Raw genomic sequence first — 22,889 nt, forward strand, 5'->3', positions numbered from 1 at the left:
CTCCGTTAAAATCTTTATTTCATCTATATTAAGCACTTTAAATGCAATCAGTAGAAGTCTCCAGGGTTTCTATATTATACATATTATCGAAAATAGACTTCTTTTTACCGTGTACTCGTATTTTGAAATTTCTTGCAAACGCTCCGGAAATAGATAACTCACCTAAATATTACTGAGAAGTTCAGATTTTGTCTCAAGATTCGGTGTTCATTTGCCTCATAAATAACTCTTTTCATAATTGTAGAAGAAGTACGTTCAACATCAAAAAATATTCTTGTGGCGGCGCGATTTGCACATGTGCTAATTGGCCAAACTACGTAACTGCGGTGTGATGTCTACTCGACATTTAATTCCGCTATGCTAACAACAAGCTAATCCTATAAATACTCGCACATGAGCAGAATAAAACAGTCTTCCATATCTAACGATCAAACAAACTTGCACAGCAAGGTGACAGAGAAGTTACTACCATTGTGTAATCCAGCAATAGTCAATATAACTTGGTCATTCGATTTCAAAGATATTTGGTAAGCAGGTATTCGGACATGAATTTATGCTTCATAAAAGGTGATGATGTGGATACGTAGATTTCAATCACTCTTTCGCACACAGCCAAGTCGTACAGAGTGATTTAAAGATAGCTGTAAGTTCAGCCGATAAATTAAGATCTGGGGGTATCCCACAGGCCTTTCACATCGAATAATCCACAGTCCAAGATGACACACTGAGACTTGGGTCTTTCATTAAATGTTTCCTGTTTTTCCAGTTCATCAAGAACTCGAGCGCCCTCTATAACTTGTCTGCAAACAAGAGTGATCAGCGCTAAGTTTCTCCCTACATCAACAATATGCTGTTAAGAACCCTTGGGGGGAGGGGGAGGGGACACACTCCCAAATATAAACTATATGGGTATGCGCCGCTGTGAAGTGCATGGTTTTCAGGCAGGTTTGTTTGGGATAGGGTATAGAGGTAAAACAGTTTTAGTCTAGAATTGGGTATAATTTACCGGAAAAGTGGCCAGTGTGTAAATACTTTGTTCTAGAACACCTGGCTTTTTATCAGGGGTTTTATAATGGGAATTGAGACTCGGAAGTGACTTTGTGAGATATTGGTTTAGTTAGCGTATGTTCGACAACGATAGTGATAACGTTTCTGCATGGAAAATAGCTAGTCTGGGATAGAGTACGGGTTTTTGGTGCCTAGTCTACAATAGGGTTGCAAAATCAAGCTGATATATATGGGTTATTGACCAAGTGTGAGGTCAAGACGGCTGGATATTGGCCAAGTTCTTCTTTTGCGTGTTTATGGACCGAGACGGAGTCGAGGTCCATAAACTCGCAAAAAAAGAACGAGGCCAATATCCAGCCATCTTGACCGAACAAGCTTGGTCAATAAAGGATTTATTATGGCTTTCGGGGAAATTTTTCTTGCGGGACGCGCCGGGTAGTCCCGAGCGGGCAAGATAGCTCCATCTTGCCCGCTCGGGTAGCCAATCACAGCGCAGGATTTGATTGATCTTGCCCGGTCGCGGAGCTTGCCATATAATAATATGGTGTGGTATGTGGTATGTCCCAGCGGCACACTCCGACCCAAAGATTTACATACCCGCCGAGTACCCGCCCCTCCCAGTTAAGAACACGGGTACCAAGAACAAAGGAAATTTTTCTAGCAAGTTTCAAACTTGGAGATAAGATTAAGAACCTGTAGGTTCATCAGTGGCGCTTACGAAGGTTAACGTGACAAAGCCAAAAGTGGGACCATCCCAGTGATCCCTAGTTTTCAAACTTAGTGTTTCAAGTTTCGCATGCCCTTCTTAGCTTACTGATATACTGTACAGCATATATGAAGTGGTATGTTCCTTACCCGAAAGCAACATATTTGGTGTCCATCCAAGGAGCAGGCTGTAACGTGATGAAGAATTGAGAGCCATTTGTATGCCGGCCCCTGTTGGCCATACCCACGATACCTCTCTTGGCGTGCGGTATGGAAAAGTCTTCATCTGTGAATGAAAAGGAAACCAAATCAGAAAAAGAAATACATATGTACGAGTGAGTCCACGCCTATGGAACCAGAAAGGCACCAGCTCCGTACACAAGAAGGTTACACAGACGTTATTTTTCCTTGTGATGCAATTTTGAGGGAAATTGTTTGACCAATCAAACAAACACCTGCTATAGATGGGTTGTTCCAATTTAAGATACATTGTAGCCTTGTTCACAGCCATTACTTGAGTTATGACGTGATGCTTGGAGACAAACATTGCATAACAGTCCAAATAATAGCTCAGAAAGAGACTCCATGTATATACATTAAACAATACAGTGAAACCTGTATTAAGCAGACCCCATACATGTATTAAGTGGACACCCTCTATTAAGTGGGCACTAGCTTGAGTCTCTAAATTTTCTTCCCACATTTACTGTAAAATAAACCTGCATTCAGTGGACACCTGTTAGCGGACATGGACACAGTATTAAGCCATTTATTCACACAAACCCTTCAATAAGCAGACACTTCAAGGATTCTTTACTTCTGAAAGCTCAGCTCAGACCCCTTTAACATTGTTCAGCTATGTCATTTTAAACCTAAGTAGATTATTCCAGATTGATGCATTGACTGACTGGACATAGTGCTATGAGCAGTCTTTGATGTTACACTGTGTTACAAAAGGTTTAATAATTAGCTAATATTGCACATTATTATATGGCCGTTTCTCACAAGGACTGGGAACTACCGAATTCACGAATTTGATTGGCTGAAATCAATATTGACCACGGTCTACATTTTCCCATCGAGACCGGCATCTAGACCGGTTTCATTTTGCGTTGAAGAAGTAGCAAACTAAAATACAAAAATGTTCATTGTTTTCTTTTATTCTCTGCTCAATCATTTATGGAAGTGCCGAAAAGCCTGATGACAGAAAAAAAGTAAAGTGGATGAGCAAATTTCGGCAGGTTTAAGTTAAGCTCATCTCTGTTTGCAAGCAAAATGTCAGCAAACCAGTTTCATTAAATGATTTAAATTTTTCTTCTTTGCCATATCATAAACATCTTATTAAGCGAGCTAAGTCGGTCTGTATGGGAGCATCTTGACCTCGCTCGTGTGTACAGACCTCACTGCGTTCGGTCTGAACTCACCACCTTGGTCAAAATTCTCCCATAGACCTCCTGCTCGGTTAATAAGAGCTAAATATATTACAACCTGTTTAGAGCAGACACCCTGAAGTGGACACTAGTGAATATCCCAAGGGTGTCCACTTTAAACCGGTTTCACTGTAGACAATCTAAACAAACACTGTATTACACTTAGACTGCCTACCTTCAAAGAAGGGGCCATAGATGGACTCCCCTCCAATCCCTTTTCCTTCTTCAATGTCTAAAACCCAAGCAAAACAATTTACTATTATCAGCATCTTGTCTGTGTATTATCCCCAAATCTTTTTTTTTTTTTTCATTTTAATAGTTACAAGTTTAAATTACTCAAGTTATACATGTAGATTCTAGCTTCTGATGAATGAAACCTCTAAAGGAGATCAATCTCGGTGTGGCTCAAAATCGATCTGATTTCTCATCTTAACTCGATCTGATTCTAGTTTTTAGGTATATATTTTATGGCAGGTCCACACCAGCCCTCTGGGTTGCCAGACACAGACCTGCCTCATCAAAAATATATGTATGTATGTATGTATGTATGTATGTACCCTAAAAGATACCACTAAAACAGAATAGCTGGTTTTCACATGACGTCACTAAAAATCAAACTACAAAGCTATTAATCTTCCTGAGATTTTACTTAAATGATGTATAAGAGCAGCTGAAAACCAATATTCATACAAATTTTCACTCTGAATGGGTTCTTGGTTTTGTGATACACTACGCTTGAATTTCCAAGCTTTTGCGTGACGCGGCATTTACATGACGGCCTAGAGAGCTGTCATGATGGTTAAAAAAGTGACTTATTTCGGGGAACCTGGCTATCTGAACAGTTCATGTCGTAGAAAAAGTATCATTTTAATGTTTTAGAGTTCCTTGAGGGATAAATTCATGCTTTTGTAGCAAAACTCAGTGACAGATGTTTCTGTTGGTTTCTGGCCACCATGTTGGTGCCCATACGGATGGGCACCAGCATGGCGTCTCCATACAAATCTCTATAAATTTGGGTAAAAAAATTCTTCCGCATATCTTGCATAAGAAAAATTGCTGTGACCAGAATTTTGGCGAGTCTTTGCATATTTACTTTCTCTCATTTCCCAGATTCTGGACTTTATCTATTGACCGGTTTTGATTGTTATTTTGATATATTTTGAATTGCGTGACACTGAAAACTGTGTTCATGATGGGAACCCACGCTAAAAGATCAGACTTGAGAGACCAACAGAAAGAGAGCATTTTTATTATTGTTTCTTTGAATGCACCCTAAAAGATACTTTGATGGCTAAAATAGTGGTGTATTGTCATGAATACCCTAAGTGAGACCAGAATCCTTGATTTATACCCCTAAGCGAGATGATGAGCGTCCCCGACCTTTTCAAGTGGGGGTTCCCCCCCCTCCCAGGTGGGCTTAGCCTGTGAACGCAGATGTATTTCCTGCTCTTGCTTGTCTCCACCGAAAATAATGTCTGCGAACTCGAGCCAGGAAACAATTTCTGTGACATAATGAATTTTGTTTCTCCTTGGCCAATCAGATTCCATGATAGAATGACACTCGAGTGCTCCTCGCAGCGAATACCATGCACAGTAGTTCTGGGGCTACTTGAGCTAAACTGTGATTGGCTTAAAATTCCTACATCACAGAAATCGTTTCCTGGCTCGGGTTCGCAGACGTTATTTTCAGCAGAGACAAATGACAGCTGGAAACACGGCTGCATTCGCAGGCTAGGGTGGGTTAGCATTAGAGTCGAGCACTGTTTTTGGTAAGTTACTTGTGGTATCAGTTAAAGTTCTGTAGTCATGTGTGAAAATCAAGTCATGCACAAAGGAAGACAGGTGTGCAATAACAATGATATATCTTCTTGCAGAGTGGTTCACGAGGGGCAACTGACAGAGAAGTTTGAGGTTAAGACCGGGGTGAGGCAGGGATGCCTGCTGTCACCCTTTCTGTTTATCTTGGCTATAGATTGGATCATGAGAGCTGTCACAAACCAGAAAAAGAAACGGGATCCAGTGGACCTTGTGGTCGCAGTTGGATGACCTGGACTTTGCGGACAATCTAGCGCTTCTGTCACACAATCATCAGCAGAGGTAGGAAAAAACATCGGACCTGCATTGCACCTCAATGCAAGTAGGACTGACGCTCAATAAACAGAAGACAAAGATCATGAGGATCAATGCAAGCACTGATGAGCCAGTCAAAATTGAAGGGGAGGAACTGGAGGAAGTTGAGTCTTTTACCTATTTAGGCAGTGTAATGGACAAAAGTGGGGGAACAGACGCAGATGTGAAAACTAGGATCGGCAAGGCACGATCAGCATTTAACATGCTGAAAAAGGTCTGGTGCTCCAGAGAAATCGGTATATCCACCAAGGTATGTTTGTTTAACTCAAACATTAAGTCAGCATTGTTGTATGGAGCAGAAACATGGCGGACAACCAAGGCATTGATGAAGAAGATCCAGACCTTTATTAATCAGTGCTTACGTAGAATCCTAAGAATCCATTGGCCAGAGACTATCAGCAATGAGAACCTATGGGCAAGGATGCAGCAAACTCCAGTGGAAGAGGACATCCGACGAAGGAGATGGAGCTGGCTTGGCCATACGCTTCGCAAACCACCTAGTAGCACTGGCCATCAAGCCCTGAACTGGAACCCCCAAGGTCAAAGAAAGAGAGGGAGACCACAGAACACCTGGCGGCGGGAGCTTGAAAAGGACATTAAAAGGACTGGACACAACTGGAAACATCTTGAAAGGATAGCTCAGGACAGAGGAGACTGGAGAGTTGTTATTGGTGGCCTATGCTCCAGGAGGAGTAAAGGGCCAAAGTAAGTAAGTAAGTAATCTTCTTGCACTGTACCTCCACCCTGAATCCATCCATTGGGAACTATTCTGTGAAATATGGAGTTCTTGTACCATAGTTTCAAAGGAGGGTCATGCCGTTCGGCCTCAGTTCGACTTCCCAAACAAAGCTCAAGGAAGTTTTTGCATGTCTTTGGTAACCTTTCAGAGAACAACTGTTGAAAAAAAGAACCCTGAATATTAGAATCTTGAAGAATAAGTTCTTTCTTTTGGATTGACAGTGGGAGGTGATTTAATGGTCACCTTACTGGACTCTAGATTGAGTGATTTGAGTGCAATCACTGGCCAGCGTCATCATGTTGTGTTTTTGAACAAGACACTTTACTCTCACATTCCGTCTTTCCACCCAGGCCGGATTATTCAAAGCCCGATTAAGCTGACCCACGAATAGTGAGAATTTTGATTTCAGTTTTGCAACTCTTCGGTGAGGCTTGTCTATTCTAATTTCAATTAGCCTCGTTCTTTTTTGGGAGCGTTTATGAACCTCAACTCCATCTCTGTCCATAACCATGCAAAAAAGGACGGCCAATAACCAGCCATCTTGACCTGATACTTGGTCCATAACCCATATATAGTTTGGGAGAACTCAAAAAAGCTGTAGTAACACTCGCCTGTTGGCTTGTGTTCCTTCAGCGTTTCTTGTTCCCCCAAACTTCTGTTTGTGTTTCTATTTAACAATCAGATTATGAGCTTGAGATTTCTATCACACCATAATTGACGAGGGCACAGCCCAAGTCAACTGTCACGCATAGAAATTTACTAGTCGTTCAAAACTTTATCTTAATCCCCTACACAGACACTTCCAAAATGCTAAGTAGCAGCTGTCATTTTGTTAACCCATTGAACTCCCAGAGCTTTTTGCCAAAAAATGCAGTTTTTTGGACATTTTGGAGATTTTCAGGCTGGATTTGAGCCAAATTAGTTCCAATCTACTAAAAAAGGCACTTGCAACATGGCAGCATGCCTTTCTTTCCACTAGCATCACGTTTTACGCAATTTTTGCTTGGGCATGCGCAGAAATCAAAATTTTTTCGCCTTTCCTTTTTCTCCTTTTCTTTTCGTTTTGCTGCAGTGATTGACCTTCTACTGGGCTTGCTTCCAGTTCAAAAAATTTTGAGAAAGCATCACCAAAACGGGCAATTTTTACCATGGGGTAGCCATGTGTAGTTGCAAGAAATTTTGCTCTGAGTTTTTCACTCAACTTTTTCAGCATTTTCATGCATATTTCAGGCTCCATTGAACCAATCACTCTGAACTGGGCATCATTGGAAAGATCTTTTCCTCCTGCAGAAGTTGAACATAGCTGATGCCAATTTTGGTCAAAGATGATGACGTCAGAAGTGGAATAAAGGCCAAGGCTTGTCACAGCCGGTTACTGACAGCACGGGAGTCAATGGGTTAACAAGGGTACACTGCTACGCTACTCAATATCTATCACAGAATAGATAGTGAGTATTGTAGAAAATCAGTGAACGGCATTCGTGATAGAATGCTAGTAGATTTACACTAAAACTCGATAGAAACACAGTAAATGTTTTCTATTTTGTAGATAATGAAATATATAATGACAACAATATTAATTTTGTGTATTTACACCTACCTCAATCAGCAACCTTCCAATCTTATCATGGCCCACTGCTATGTCCATATAGACAAACTGATGCTGCAAACAAGCGTAGTATTATTAGTACATGTTTATCTTGTTTGTCAGAGTATTCCACAAGAAATTGCTAACATTCTCTCACTCTTGTCCTTAGAGCCTGCACATTTGCAGTAGGTGTTGACCAAACACCCTATGCTAGCCCTGGGCAAAATCCAAAACCAGAACCAGAAATCAAGTTTGATTGTTTTGTTCTAGTTCGGTAATTTATGCCTAGAGAGATACACTGTAAAGATCTTGCACTTTTTGTGCAGTATTTTCCTTGTGATAGTAAAAATGTCTGCTTCTTGCAATGTTTTCAAATTAGCAGCAAATTACAGGCAAAGTTCTTCCTTCTGAAATTACTTCAAACCAAGTAGGAAAGGAGCAAAATATTAACAGGTACATGTGCAGGCTGCTGAATATGAAATATTTCATTTCATGAGAGGTAAACTCAAGAATCAAGCTTTAAATATGTACAAAATTAATACAGTATAAGTTTTGCAGTGGTTTTATGTAAAATCCCGATTTCTCAAACCCTTGATTATTTAAGCCTCCCACAGTACAATTTATAAACTAAAGGTGTTTTCCTCCCAATATTGTTTCATCATAATTTAACCCCTGATATCCTGTCCTTCCAATTTCTCAAATCAATTTGGCTTCCTCTTTGGAGGCTTAACAAATTTGAATACCACTACATTATATTTACATGTGCTTATACTGAAGCAGCATAATTCTGACACATTTGCTGACTAAATGTTTAATAATGTGCATGTTCCAAATGCCACCCAAATACAGTCACATTAATAACAAATAGAATTTATAGTGGAGTTACATGTTTACAGTGTAAATGAATGTGCAAAATCTTGAGTTTGCAACTGATTAAGAACATCCCAAAACACAAAAATGCAGATTACAAATGTTGAAGACAGCAACTGAAAGCAACAGAAGGCAAGCCTCTTCGAGAGGATACATGGGGCTCGAGAAATAAGATTTGGTATAAAGAAACACGATTCGTGAAAGGTGCAGAATTCATCATTGTAATATCTCAAAGAGGCATATAGAAATGCAACAACCTTGGATGTCATTGAAAGCTTGATTATAAATTGTTCTAGAGAAATGTTTTGAACTTTTAAAAAAAGCTTAAGAGAGAGAGAATGTCACACTGTGATGCTTTCTGTGGTCATGGGGTGAGGGAGTGGTCAGCATATATTTCCCTCTTAATTAATTAAAGCTGCTGGAGTGCAAATTTGGTTCACAAGAAGTGCAACAGATGCACATGTATGATACAAAGGTACTTCTCTGTCAAAAAATTATAATAGTACCTTTGTGGCAAGGAGGTAGTCCTTATATGATTTTTTAGCCATCGCATGCCAAAGTGGAAGGGGCCTAGTAAGAAAATAAATTATTCAGAATACACACTAGCAAGCATAATAGGTCTTTGTCATCAAAATAACACCATTTATGGTAATTTTACCTGCCCATCTATTCAGGCTGTGTTTTTTTGAAATTTTAACTTTGTCTTATGATTGCCATTTCTTTGTTTTAATACCCCCATATCAAATTAAAGACTCTTTCTTTATTCTTGAGGAGAGGTCAACATCTGACTATGAGTAATTCTTAGCAATTCAAAACCGGAACTTAACCAATATCTGTCAAGTGAAATCAGCTGGAAAAATTTTCAGAGCTTGGTGGATAAAAGCACAGATGACATTCATAGCAAGGATTTGAGGTGTTCTGCAGCATGCATCATGAATATCAAATCATTATTTAATAACAATCATATTATTGTTGTGGGTCTGTTTGCATCTTTCAACTATAGATTTTTACAGCACTAGTAACGCAAAATTAGTCCATTAGCCAAACTATTAAGGCTTTGGCCACAAAAAAAAAACATAGACGCCCCAAATCTCCCTTAATTTCCATTTCATCTCTCTTTTAACATGTATCAAATGTACCAATTTAGTAAAAATCTGACCTTTTTGGCCTTTGTAGTACATGTGGTTAACCAAGAGTGTGCACGTTACTGCTTGAATTTCACAGCTGTTAAGAAAACCTACTACAATGAACAGCATGTATTAAAGAAATTTGAAAACTGTTTTAACAGCAGACCTAAAATATCTGTATCCATGGTTATCCATTGCCCATTTTGAAAATTCCTCTTGTCCCCCAATTAACTCTTCATTCAGAAAGGCGATGACATTTTCTTGAAATCCCCACACTTCTTTTCCCATTTCCTGTCAAGCAAAAAAAGAAAATAAGCTTAAAACATTAAAAACACACATCTTATGTCAAAGCAATGTTTTATAAGTTACTTCTGCTTTTTGATAAATGGAATATGGGAATCTCTCAGATTCTAGTCGTAGATAAGGTTAAGAAATACGTGATTTGCCGAACAACTTTAATCACGATTAACATTTTTAAAGCTTATACATATATAATCTTAAGCTTTGTTAGCGTCAAGCTTCACCCTCGAGACTGAAAACCCAAAATGAAGGCATATAAATTTACGATTTATCGAAGTATCTGCCGCAGATTCTTCACGATCAAGATTTTATCGCGACCGATTGCCGACAAGCTGCCATACCTTCTTCTTGTCGCGAATAAATGCATCCCAATCGCACTCCAACAAGCCAAGAACGTAAGGTTCAGTAAAGACTTCGGGTTTCCTTTGGCTAAGTTGCTGATGTCATAAACAAAAACAACAAATAAGTTGGAAATCTTGAACCATTTCCCCTGAATTATATCTCATCTGAACCTTAACATTCCTAGTTTCAATGTCAAGAAGTACCTCCGCAGCCCCTTTTGCCATGTGAAATTCCGCATCTTTGAGGAGGCCGATCACAGAGACCGTATGCTTTTCCGCCATTTTGCTTGTTATTTCTAAGATTCCCGGGGTTCAAGTAGTCATAGTAACGATGTTATGCGCATGTTCGAGTTGGCGCGCAAAGTAGTTTTCGATCACGTACGATCACGTGTGTCCCACATGTCACTTAACAAGAACAAAGTGCACGCAGAAAGAGACAAAGAAAGAAATGTTCTATTCTTTTTTATTTTAAATTATTTACAAAAATCATTTGCAAAAGGCAGTAAAAGATGGGTTACTTGAGTAGTTCATATGGAGTTTAATTCCTCAAAATAGTGGTAATCGACTGGGTCAATTAAAAATATAGCAAAATTTGAAGAGTTTTGACTCCACTCACGTATAAGCAACTTGCAGATGGCTTCGTGCCAGTTCTTATGTTTTCGGGAAGAAAACAAGTTATGTCACGATATCCTACGGCGAACGATATGTGGCCTTTTACAAAAAGAAAACCAGCAACAACTTATATTTTCATTCCCTTGTAAACTCTGAGTAGAAATGTCTAATTCTTAAAAAGGCTCGGCGCTCCTGTTAACTTTGCGTGACCCTCTCAATTTTGGCGGAGGAAAGGGATACCGAAGAGATAAGGAGTGGCCTGAGAGGAAGATTAGCACATCGAGTGAATAAGCAAATATAAGGAGCAATTAAAGTCAAAATTTAGTTGGTCGCGCAGAAGATGTTTGGATCATGGCGCAAGACTTTTTTAGAGGGCAAACGTATTACGTCAAACACCTTAACACTGCAAGCGAAGGATGGCCGAAAGTCTGCAAACCTGACGCAAACGAATCCTGACCAAAACGTTACCAAACAAAGGTTTCTATGATCTAGATTCAATGGCTCAGTATGCTTGTGCGATCTAAATCTTTGTATATTTCTTAGCCTTTCTCTGCACACAATCACGCGATAGAAATCTCGAGCTCATAATTTAATTCACCTTTTCAGGGTATCGAGAATCGTTTTTACAAGTATCAAAAGTACATCTTTTAGTCGTGGCCATTCTGTCAGAACACTACTTATCGAACACGTGTAGTTGACTTGAATGTCCGAACTTTCCCGGTTTGTTTACATCGTAAGTCACGTGACACTACTTAACAAAGGGTAAACGCCAAAGCGTGCACTATTGAGTTATGGATGCACGCGAGAGGTTGCTAAGCAAGAAAGAAGCGTAAGAGTCGCACGAGGCGATAGCCGAGTGCAACTCTAGCTTCTTGAGTGCTTAGCAAACCTCCCAAGTGCATCCACAACTCAATAGTGCACGCTATGGCGTTTACCATTTGTTTTATAACATAACATTGAGACATTGGAACAACAGAAGTCCTTTTATTGAGCTACAGCACAAAAAAATGTTCGTGTAGTCTTACATGACAAGAGAAAACAAGCGCGCGAAAATTCATTCATGAGCAACCGACTGCACACCAGTAACTCGATAAAGTTTCATCTTCAGACAACTGTGAAGACAGTTTCGCATTTCTGGCAGAAGGACGTCGGCATTACTTTGGAAACAATGTCTGTCAAAAGATTTGCTTTGTAAACATTAGCACACACGTCAGCAGCGGCGGTGCACCCATGGGCAAATAGTGGACGCTAAATTAACCAATCAGAGCGCGCGCTTTGCTTTAGTTATGTTATAAACGTGAAATCTAACGCCGAAAAGGTGAATTGTTAATAGATAGTGAGTAGCGTAGCCAATCAGAGAACGGCATTCGTGATAGAACGCTAGTAGATTTATACTAATTAACAATTAGATTATGAGCTCGAGATTTCTATGAGGTGATCAAAGAAATCGAGAGCGAATAATCTAATTGTTTTGGTAGAATTCTTACTTAATTTACTTCAAATAACGGTTTGCAATTATTTTCTTGACGTACATACTTTGCGCCTGAAAAAGATCGCTCGGATTGACTTGTCATTTAAAATTGAAGTTGTGTGCTCGTGCGCATCAGTTTTTTTAATAATTTCAACTTTTGTAAAAGTCAAGAAACCGTAAATGTCCTTCGTTTAGACTTTTCAGTACTTTAATTATCCATTTGCATCGAAATTTTCCTCCAAAACTTCGGAAGAACGAAAAAACGTCGTCATTTCCCATATGTAGACGACCCCCAGCCACTGCACACCAATCAGGCTGACAGTGTTCCATGGCTCAGCCAATCAGATTACAGCATTTGCATGAGTACACTAGTAGAATTCTACTAAAACTCGATAGAAACACGGAGAACATGTTTTCCATTTCTTTTAGAAAATACCGCGACGAAAAATAGAAAAAAACAACTTGTTTACTTTGATTATCAAAATCCGCTGGATGTAATAAGGGAAGAAAATTTATTGACTCAAGCTGGTGTCCGCTTTAAGTAGAGGGTGTTAGCTTAACATGATCTAATATGGGGTCCACTTAATACACTGTAGTCGTTCAAAACTTTATCTAAACCCTCTTCACAGACTTCTCTTCACAGTCACCTCGAAAATGTAAAGAAGCGGCCGTCATTTTGTTAACAAGGGCACACGCTACTCACTATCAGTCTACAACAGAATAGATAGTGAGTAGCGTAGCCAATCAGAGAACGGCATTCGTGATAGAACGCTGGTAGATTTATACTAAAGATCATTAGTAGAATTCTACTAGTATACTAATGCAAATGCTGTAATTTGATTGGCTGAGCCATTGAACACTATCAGCCATTAGAGTGCAGTGGCTGGAGGTCGTCTAGGAAATGACGACATTTTTTTCGTTTTTCCAAGGTTTTGAAGGAAAATTTTGATGCAAATGGATAATTAAATTCCTGAGAAGTCTAAACGAAGGACATTTACGGTTTCTTGACTTTAAAAAAAGTTGAAATTGAAAAAATTGATGTGCGCGCGCACATAACTTCAATTTTAAATGACAATTCAATCCGAGCAATCTTTTTCAAGCGCAAAGTTTAATAATACGTCAAGAAATAATTGGAAACGGTTATTTGAGGTAAATTTTAGTAACAATTCTACTAAAACAATAAGATTATTCGCTCTCGATTTCTATGAGGTGATAGTTGATGAGGCCGAAGGCCTCATCAACTATCACCTCATAGAAATCTCGAGCTCATAATCTAATTGTTAATTAGTATCACCCAACTAGTGGACTAATGCAAATCCTGCTAATAATATTCCTCGAGTAGCGAAATTGGCGCAATCGAACGTGACGCTTTCTTTCGTGATTTTCCCAAATAAATATTTCTTCAACTTACATTTGCTAACTTTATTACTGCCTTTTCTGTCCGACTAGTTGGGTGATACTAAAACAATTAGACCCTTCGCCCTCAAGGACCACGGGTCAATAGCCCATTCGGCTTCGCCTCATGGTCTATTCCGCTTACAGTGGGATGAATTATTTTTGTTTTGAGCCACAACGCCGACTTAGCAGTTTTCGCGATGGGCGAAAGACAAAGCGACTCGGCAAAGACAAAGCCGTAGCCATGGTGGGCGTGTTCAAACCCCTACTCCATGACGTCTCTAAAATGAGTGATGCAATTAGCGTATTCCAGGTGACGTGACTCGTAACACGAGCGCGTAAATGATCCCTTGTTCTTACTTGAGTTGTACGTCTTGTACCGTGTTCGTAATAAAAAGAAAAGCAATCTACTATCCGTCCATGACCCCATACCCATCCTGTCTGTACTTTCCTCTGCCCGTCCATCTCCACATCCATCTGTACCGTCCATTCATCCGTCCATCGTCTTTCTGGTGTCTGTCAGTAAGTCAATCACGATCATGTAGCCAGTTTGTCAATCAATCAATCAATCAATCACAAAGAGCAGGGCAACAATGTCGTGGAAACTCGAGTTTATTACTTCAGTTATTTTTTCATATTTTGCTAATAAATTAAATTTATTACTTTATTATTGCGAAATCAAAATCTAAATAACTCTATGTTCCTATCACGGTAATGCAGTGAAGTAACCTGTTTTTGTTCAGCAAATTTCGTGGAGTTCTTCCTTGTTATGGCTCCAAAAAGTTTACTAACTACAGTAAAACCTCTCTTCAATAGACTGTTCACAGCCCTCTATCTCCTGTTACATTTTTATTCGATCGTTGAACACGTGGAGAGAATGGTGAGAGAACTGGACGCCAGCGCCCCCACCCCTGGCCCCGTGCTTCGCGCTCACTTCACTCGCTTTTTCTTCCTCGTGCGTTGAAAAATAGAGTGGTTGTGAGCAGTCTACAACGGACAAAAGAGGCACCTGACTGGCCGTTGACGAGCCTAGTGATTTTCTGCATGTCGTAAGCCAACAGTGAATACCGCTTACTATCCACGCCTTCTCGGTCCCTACCGCAAGTTACGGACCGCGGTTTTTTCCCCTTTGCGCTTGGGCCATAAATCGAAGGGGAAAAAACGAGGATTCGTACGTTACAGTACGGACCGAGAAGACAAGGTTAGGAAGATATTTGTTACATCTCTGTTGTGTGTCTGACGGGCTTGGGAACGATTTCTATTCACGCGGAACGGCTTCAAATTTCTGACGCACGTCGAAAGCAAAACGAAAGCAAAACACAATTTAAAGTAAAGAAAGTTTTCAACTTTTACTTGTTATAAGAGTTAAGAAGGTTCGGCGATAAATCATGAAACATTTTGGCAACAAAAGTACATGTGAATTTTAGCGAGCCGTACAGTAGAATGCGACCCCCTAAGTTGATTGACCAATCACAGCGCGCGTGGTAACTAACAGCAAGAGAATATAATCATGCTCTCTTACTGACAGATATAACAACACCGTATCCTTATTCGTACTTCAGTTTCGACGATGTACACACACTGTAAGAGTAAAGCGTTTTCCTGTCTAGGAACGCAAACAAATGACACGAATATTTGTATTCTTGCTAACTCTACAACACTATTCTATTCCCCAGGGCCGCCCGTCCCTTTAAGACGGCGGAGCAAGAGGATCGGGTGGCTCTGGGAACGAGAATAACTCCCCGAGTGAAACATAACGCAATCTCATTTAAAAGTAAATTGGGACCTTTGCAAAATGAAGCGAAGTAAGCTGCTGTATTCTGTACCTACACCATTCAGTTACATATCCTCAGAATTTAAAACCCAGCGAGTGAATCATCATGAAATAAAAGTTATAACAAGCGGCACAGAAGAACAAGAACAGCATGCATCGAGACGTTTGCCTAGCACTCATCATGGCTCGCACTGCCCTCCTGTTAAAAGCTTGGAATTTCACTTTTCCTTCAGACACATGAACGAAGCCGATTCCAGCTCGATAATTCTGAAGCGCCATTCCCTGCAGTTCGGTGATTGTCACTTCGTACAACGCGTTCAAGCTCCGTTGACCATCGATTACTGGCTGCGTCAAAACAGTCTTGAGTGATTTTCTGTTTACAACCTCGTGCTGGCAGAAAATCCCAATGAAAACTGCGCAGACTAAGAAACAGTAGAACGGTGCACCTTTGAAATAGCCACCATTAAGAGCCAAGGCACCCAAGAAAGAGGCCACAAACATCAGCCCTGTGAAACGCAAGAACAGCACGCAATCGATGTAAGTGGGCAAAGGTCGCCGAAAGTAAGGTCGGCTCTGAGTAATGAAGTGATTGGAATAGGCATACGGAGAATTCCGTATTCTCACAGTTACTCCAACATCTTCTACTTGCACTCGAGTATGTTGAACTCCTCTGGCTTCAATGGCAGGCAAAAGCGGAGCTGTTTCCGACATCTTAAGCAACCTGGTACTGTGGTAAGCGGAAATGTGAACTAAATAGCTGAAATATCATGAGCATATGTAATGAAAACAGTCGTACAGAGTACAGAACATTACGCGGCATTCTGAAAACATTAAAAACCTTCAGTTTTACCTGATCCAGGGATGACGCTTGAAGAAACGAAACTTAATTCAAAAGGAGTAAAGATTAACGCGTTATGGTTTGAAAGCCAATCAGTTTGATTTTCTTAGAAAGGAAGGACATTTTTTTTATAAGGTTACCATTGAAGGTTCCAGGGCCCTCTCCATTCCTCTTTGACCGGTCACGCTAGCTTAACCACCGGAAGTAATAATGTCTGACTGTGAGTTCTCGTCTAGATACTTGAATTTTTAATTTCAAGATGAGAGAATCATACTTTGCTTTGTAAGAAATATATTCTTACCTTTCCGCCATCTACAGTAAAACCCCCTCGGCCGAGAGGACTTAGATCAAGCAACACCATGAATATTGTAATTGAGTTGCTTTATGATCTTAAGGTGGTATGGTACCCTCAAATGGACCAAAAAGTTTGTTTAAATATGGTGAAGAAAGATCAATTGTGTGCTATTGCACTCAAGAAGAGAAATTAAATTTCTAGAGTTTTACTCAAAATGGTTGCTATGGAAGCCAGCCACAGCCTTTTGAAGTAGTGTTTTATAGTATTGATGCCAACACTTCCTGCTCTTTTACAAAACAAGATTTGACTGTCAAATAACCATATCATGTAAGTTTATGTTTTGGTCTGTGCAATGAACCTAAGTTTTGACAGTTAACTCTTATTTTCAGTGCTTTTTACAGCTTTATTTAGAAATAACCTTATTTTTTACCACACCCAGTGGACAAATCTTCTCATGTCACGTGACAGACCTTAAAATGTTACGATTTTTTGGTTTATGACATCACGACACTATTTGTCTTTGATCAGCCCAAGTTTCAGGAATTTTACTTAAAAACCTTGCAAAGTAGAAATGTTGGCACGAAGTCAGTCGGTACAAAATTAAATTTTGGAGAAAAATGCACTTTAAGTTTCTTACATGAAGTATCAAGCATTTAACAAGCCACAAATAGTGGGGGGGTGCAGATTGGATCCCGGGGAACGGGGTGTAATGGTTGTTCTATTTTGTAAAAAGTTACCACAGTTGTGAGAAATATTCCTTGTCATAAGGGAAATGAATGAGCCTGTGATGGCAATTTGAGGCAAAGCTTTTCACAAATAATAATACCAATCGAGTTGTGCATGTCTTAAAAGTTTTTTTCTAAATAGTTTCGTTCATATAAGTTAAAAATAATCTATATTTTTGGTCACGTTCTTATAGTTAACAGTCGTTGCTATGGCCGTTGCCACGTGAAAAAACTTATACCACTGTGTACTTTCCTTAAATTTCACACTCATCTGGAAGGAAATTCAGCAAGATCATGTCAAAATGTTTCTGACAAGTCCTCAAGGGTCTTAAGTCTTGTATTTCCAAGAAATTGAATTTCTCATGAACATCGCTATATTTTAGGGTACCATACCCCCTTAATGTGGAATGGTCCCCTAAATTGGACCAAAAAGTTTGTTTAAATGTGGTGAAGAAATACCATTTGCGTGCAGTTGCACTCATGAAGTGAAAATAAATTTTCAAGGTTTTACTGAAAATGGTTGCTATGGCAACCAGCCACAGCCTTTTAAGCTTTTAGTTTATAGCATTGACGCCAACAGTTCCTGCTCTTTCGCAAAACAACATTTGATTTTCAAACAAGTATATCTTGTAAGTTTCTGTTTCGTTCTACGCAATAAACTAAAGTTTTCACAGTTAACTCTTGTTTTCAGTGCTTTCTACAGGCTTTATTTGGAAATAACCTTATTTTGCACCAAATCCAGTGAACAAGTTATCTAGTGTCATGTGACAGATGTTAAATTGTTATGATTTTTTTAGTTTATTGCATCACAACACTATTATATTGGTCTTTGATTACCGAAAATTTCAGGAATTTCTCTGAAATACCTTCCAAAGTAGAAATGTTGGCGTGAGGTCAGTTGGTACAAAAGTAGACCGTTGAGAAAAGTGCACTTTAAGTTTCTCACATGATGGATTTTCAAAAGCATTTAGCAAGCCAAACATTGCAGGGGGAGGTGCAGATTGGATCTCCAGGGGGGGGGGTGTAATGGTTGTTCTATTTTGTAAAAAGTTTCTGTAGTTGTAGGAAATGTTCCTTTTCATAAGTGAAATGAATAAGCCTGCGATGGTCAATCGGCAAAGCTTTTCCCAAGTAATTATACCAATCGAGTTGTGCATCTCTTTACAGCTTTACCACAAAGTATCGTTCATATTTGTTAAAACTAATCTATATTTTTAGTCACATGTTCTTACTGTTAACAGCCGTTGCTATGGCCGTAGCTACGTAAAAAAAACTTATACCACTGTGTTTTTTCTTAAATTTCACACTTACCTAGGGGTAAATTCGGCAAGATCGTTTCCAACTATTTTTAACAAGTGTTCAGGGGTCTTAAATCTTGTATCTTTTAAAAACTGGAATTTTTCGTGAACATCGCCATATTTTTGGGTATATACCACCTTAACGTTTCATGGTGTCGTCTAGGGCTGAATCAGTGTTCTCTCTTACTTACAAGAATTTGTTGCTAGATATACAGACTATACGACGCTTGTTAGCAGAGCGGATTATATCCTCAACGAGTCTAAACACGTTTCCAGGAATCAGAACTATAAATGCAATCAAGAACCTCTTAGAAAAGGGTAAGTATCACTGAAATAAACTGATTAAATTTTATTTTCCTACATGTACTTTTTTATCACCGATTCGATCACTTGTAGATGTTGATAAATAGAGAGAGTGGTATATCATCACCAATCATATGCTTAATTGTGGATTCTGACAAATACAAATTAATAGCCATGCACAAAGGCCTAAACGAAAACGTATCAAATTCTATCAAATCCAATTTCTTGGAATCTTCGCGATCATGCTTATTTAAACGCGCTTCTGAGTATCATGCAACATGCAAGGTGACCTGAAGTGGTTTTCAGTCTACATAACTATCAATCTACTCAACTATCCAAAAATGTGGCTTACACTGAAATATTTCTCTGCATGTGAGGTTTTCATGAGAAATGCCTTAGGTGAAAATATGATACTGCTGCACTAAGAGAGGGCCCTCTCTTAAGCTACATTATTGAATTGCTCATTGGCGTTTACAAGAGTACAGCAATGAATTTCTGCACTTTACTGGCGCCTAATCTATTATATTGAATAAGCCACCACAAAGTAGAAGTTGTAAGCAGGGCCATGGCGAAACGCAAAAGCATCAGACGAGAATTGCATTTTGCGTCTGACATGAATTTCATCGCTTGCGGGCTGAAGGCTTTTGAATCGAATCTTTCCGCGGGACAACTGGATGAAGCCAATACCAGCCTGATAATTCTGAAGAGCGATCTCGTCAAGTTCAGTGACAGTTACCTCGTAGAAACTGTTGTTGCTTTCTTGATGGGCAAAGACAGGCTGTCTGAAAACAACAGGAAGAGATCTGTGATTCACCCACTGGTGCTGGCAGTAAAATAACAAGAACAGGAGGCACGCTACCAAGAAGAACACCGGAACACCTTTAGCTCCTCCAGAGGCCACCCCCGCTCCGAAAAGCCTAAGGCCACACAGCACTCGCGCGGTTCGCAAAAAGTACGGACAGTCGATGTAGGTGGGCAGCTTTTTATTCGGGAAGTAGGGCCTGCTTTGTTTGATGTAAAAGTTTGCCCTTGCGTGCATTTCATCTCTCACCGTAACTGTTTCACCACCAACATCTTCTATTTTGACTTGTGTGTAACGAACGCGCTCGACTTCGGTTCTTCCTGTGGCACTAACCAAGCGATCTCTATCAGACATGGTAGTTCACCAGCTTAGCAGCGCCAAACCTAAGAAATTTGCATGGCGAGAACATCTAATCTAAACCAAATTAAAACTACCAGCTTAAGAACTGTAGGCGAGAAAACACCAGGGACTTTCAAAAAGCCTCGAGCAGCTCAATCATGCAAACCCAAACTATATTCGATTCCACGTCTAAATCTTTGTTTTGGTCCATCTACGGATGGGTCGAAATTGTGGATGTTATAGCACGGTTCAGTTCCTGCATCATGAAAAAACCACAACCATTACCGAACGCCCAGTTGTCCAAGGAACTTGCATTAAAAAACATTCTTGTTTTGCTTATGCGCTTGATAAAAGCTGTAGTTGTTTATAACTGCTCTCGTTCGATCAAAGTTCGCTTCAATACTATCATGCCGAGGGTCGGACGGTACAAGTTGTATGGAGCATTGTTGTGGCAAAAATCATAGTTTGATTTCGATTCCGGCCTTGCAATTGCAAGTGCTCGTCCATGCGATGTCACCCATTGCCTTGCACAAGGACTGGATGAGGTAAACGGGAAGGTAGAGAGATGATTGTAATTATATGACTATCCTTTAGATCAGCAAGGTGATTCTCTTTGATTGTAACTTTGGTAGCCCATATAATTCTAGCCCTCGTAAACTGTGAACATACCGTGGAAATGTTACGTTTTAGGTAATATAAATTCTGCTCTTACCTGTTCTGTTGCAGGAAAACTTGCACGGGAAAGCCAAACGTATGTGTACTTTACAGTAAGACTGAAAGAACAGCTTTGTTGACCTAGCAGGGTTTCTCGGAAACAGGAGCTCTCGTCTGGGGACTCTTCCCTCATGGACAAAACATTACAAGCACCCGCGGTCGAATTGCTCGGAGGTCTCCAAACCGCTCGATCGAGCGCATGAAGGTACTGAGACTCTACAAAGCGGTTCTGAATCCTTTTATGTTATTCTTCAGATAAATTCCTCGACAAATGAATCTCGATCAAGCTAATGAAATACCAGCTATTCTAAGTGTTTACCCCACTGTTTCGATGACCGCGAAGAAACTCGGCTTATATATGTCCTACTTTCACTGACCAGTGTAGATATTATTCGGATTTCTCACCAACTAGCTAGCTAGTTACAGCCTTGTCCTGTTTTTTGGTTCGACATACATTGTACGTAAATGGTGTCTACCAGCTTGAGGAAAAAGGAAAGTAAATTTCGTAAATATTGTTTTTGCACGTATCAAGAAATGGTCTATTGTAGTGGGTCCAATTTGGTGATTTAACACAAACAATAGCCCTTTTGTAAGATCAACAAGATTTTCCCGGAAGTCGTGGCGTAGCTGTTAGTACAAGTTGATTCCGTGAAAACGACTGAATGAGTAAGTTTCATCTTACACCAAATATAAAACTCTTTTATCTGCTTTGAATATGATAGCAACTGTTTTACAATAATAGACTATTCACATTTCAGAGAAGCTTTTTGGGAAATATCCGACACAAACGAAATTGAACCAGTTGTTATCGATTAAGTGACACTAGAAACAGTATATTAGGCTGGTAGCCATGGTAGCTTAACGAGGTTGATGTAAATCGGTCGAGTGTCAGTGGAACAGAAAGTCATAAAATTCTCCACTGCTTCAGTTCCATTCGGCCTTAAAATCCCATTGATGTCCTAACCTCCTTGAGTCGTTCAGCATAGATTTACTTCTATAACTTTGTTGCACTGTACACTATTTTACAACTTTTCGTATACATTCAGTGGAATTACTCTCTTGATGATATTTGCTTATATATGACAATCTACGATTGCAAGAGATTAAGATCATATTCTCTTGACGATTGCCGATGCTTCACATAAAACATGCAGAAAAACAAACATTTTCCTTCTAGATCAAAATAACAGTTTTCTAACCAAGGATCGCTTCATGCTACAGAAACCGGGATAAGCTCCGGCCTGATGAGCCACTTGGCGCGTATGCAGACTTTACCTTATGTATTACGTTTACCTAAATAAGGATCAAAAGCCTTCACTTGTTTTTCTGAGTGACCAAACTGTGCAATGCGTGCTGTAAGAAAGGATCTGGGTAGGAATGCTAGAATACCTGACAGTTCAAATTTCAGCCTATTTCTCAGCCATCAGTAAACTTTGGCACAGTTTTCAGCTATCAGGTGAACCCCTCTAGGTCAATTGGTCTTCGCTACTCAATGCGACTAGTGTTTTCTTAATTTAGCTGACGGTCTTACTGTCACTCCCTGAGTTTGCGCAAAATGTAACCGCTTGTGTTTGCCACAGAGACTGCATTCCCAATTGAAGCAATGCATAAAATGTTTGGCTCACTATTTGATGATTACCGAATAAAGCACGATGAAGAGAGTGTTGTACAATGCGACAAACAGGAACAGACCAAGTAGCCAGCGAGATGTATTTTTCGCTTTATCCATGAGCGCCAAAGCCGCAGGATGGAACACTTGGAATTTCACTTTTCCGTACGATGCACGAATGAAACCAATTTCTTTGTCATAAGTCGAAAGAGCGATCATTTCCAGCTCCGAGTGAGTTACCTCATACAAGGCGTTCAGAGTTTGAAGGTCGTTCTTTACTGGTTGTTTCTTGACGATTGGAAGCGTCTTGCGGTTGACCCATTCGTTCTGGAAGTAAATGACCAGCATTGGGCAATCAGCGACCAGAGAAACTATTGCACCAGTGAGAGAGGCTGCACCAGCAAAACTAAACGCGAGGACGACTACTGCAAACCACAGCGGAACACCGCGGTACGCGGGTAACGATGCTCCGGGAA

The 22,889-nt window shown here is 39.9% G+C and overlaps 2 protein-coding genes, 1 long non-coding RNA gene and 1 pseudogene across 4 annotated transcripts; 1 reads left to right on the forward strand and 3 right to left on the reverse strand.

Moving 5' to 3' along the window:
- On the reverse strand, positions 1-10,649 carry LOC145480828 (putative inactive peptidyl-prolyl cis-trans isomerase-like 6). The gene is made up of 9 exons (XM_081459157.1): positions 10,443-10,649; positions 10,239-10,334; positions 9,764-9,888; positions 8,977-9,040; positions 7,613-7,675; positions 6,011-6,167; positions 3,319-3,375; positions 1,864-1,999; positions 1-800 (listed from the first exon to the last, which is right to left on the reverse strand). The coding sequence occupies exons 1-9, from the start codon at positions 10,518-10,520 to the stop codon at positions 662-664; spliced, it is 915 nt and encodes a 304-aa protein (XP_081315283.1). The 5' UTR covers positions 10,521-10,649; the 3' UTR covers positions 1-661.
- A 3,663-nt stretch (positions 10,650-14,312) lies between these two features.
- LOC145480831 (uncharacterized) lies at positions 14,313-20,874 on the reverse strand. Of its 2 annotated transcripts, none has more exons than XM_081459160.1 (2): positions 20,803-20,874; positions 14,313-16,211 (listed from the first exon to the last, which is right to left on the reverse strand). In XM_081459160.1, exon 2 carries the CDS (start codon positions 16,199-16,201, stop codon positions 15,566-15,568), a length of 636 nt encoding a protein of 211 aa, XP_081315286.1. In that variant the 5' UTR covers positions 16,202-16,211; positions 20,803-20,874; the 3' UTR covers positions 14,313-15,565. The 2 variants fall into 2 exon arrangements, with proteins under 2 accessions (XP_081315286.1, XP_081315285.1); XM_081459159.1 differs by lacking the exon at positions 20,803-20,874 and adding an exon at positions 16,341-17,970.
- On the forward strand, positions 18,093-20,905 carry LOC145480836 (uncharacterized). Its single transcript, XR_014048557.1, has 2 exons — positions 18,093-18,964; positions 20,817-20,905. It is a non-coding gene; the product is annotated as an uncharacterized LOC145480836 (long non-coding RNA).
- On the reverse strand, positions 18,951-20,110 carry LOC145480830 (uncharacterized; annotated as a pseudogene).
- Positions 20,906-22,889: the final 1,984 nt, after the last annotated feature.

The sequence above is a fragment of the Orbicella franksi genome, chromosome 3 (genome assembly GCF_964199315.1).
Source record: "Orbicella franksi chromosome 3, jaOrbFran1.1, whole genome shotgun sequence".
NCBI classification, from domain to species: Eukaryota; Metazoa; Cnidaria; class Anthozoa; order Scleractinia; family Merulinidae; genus Orbicella; species Orbicella franksi.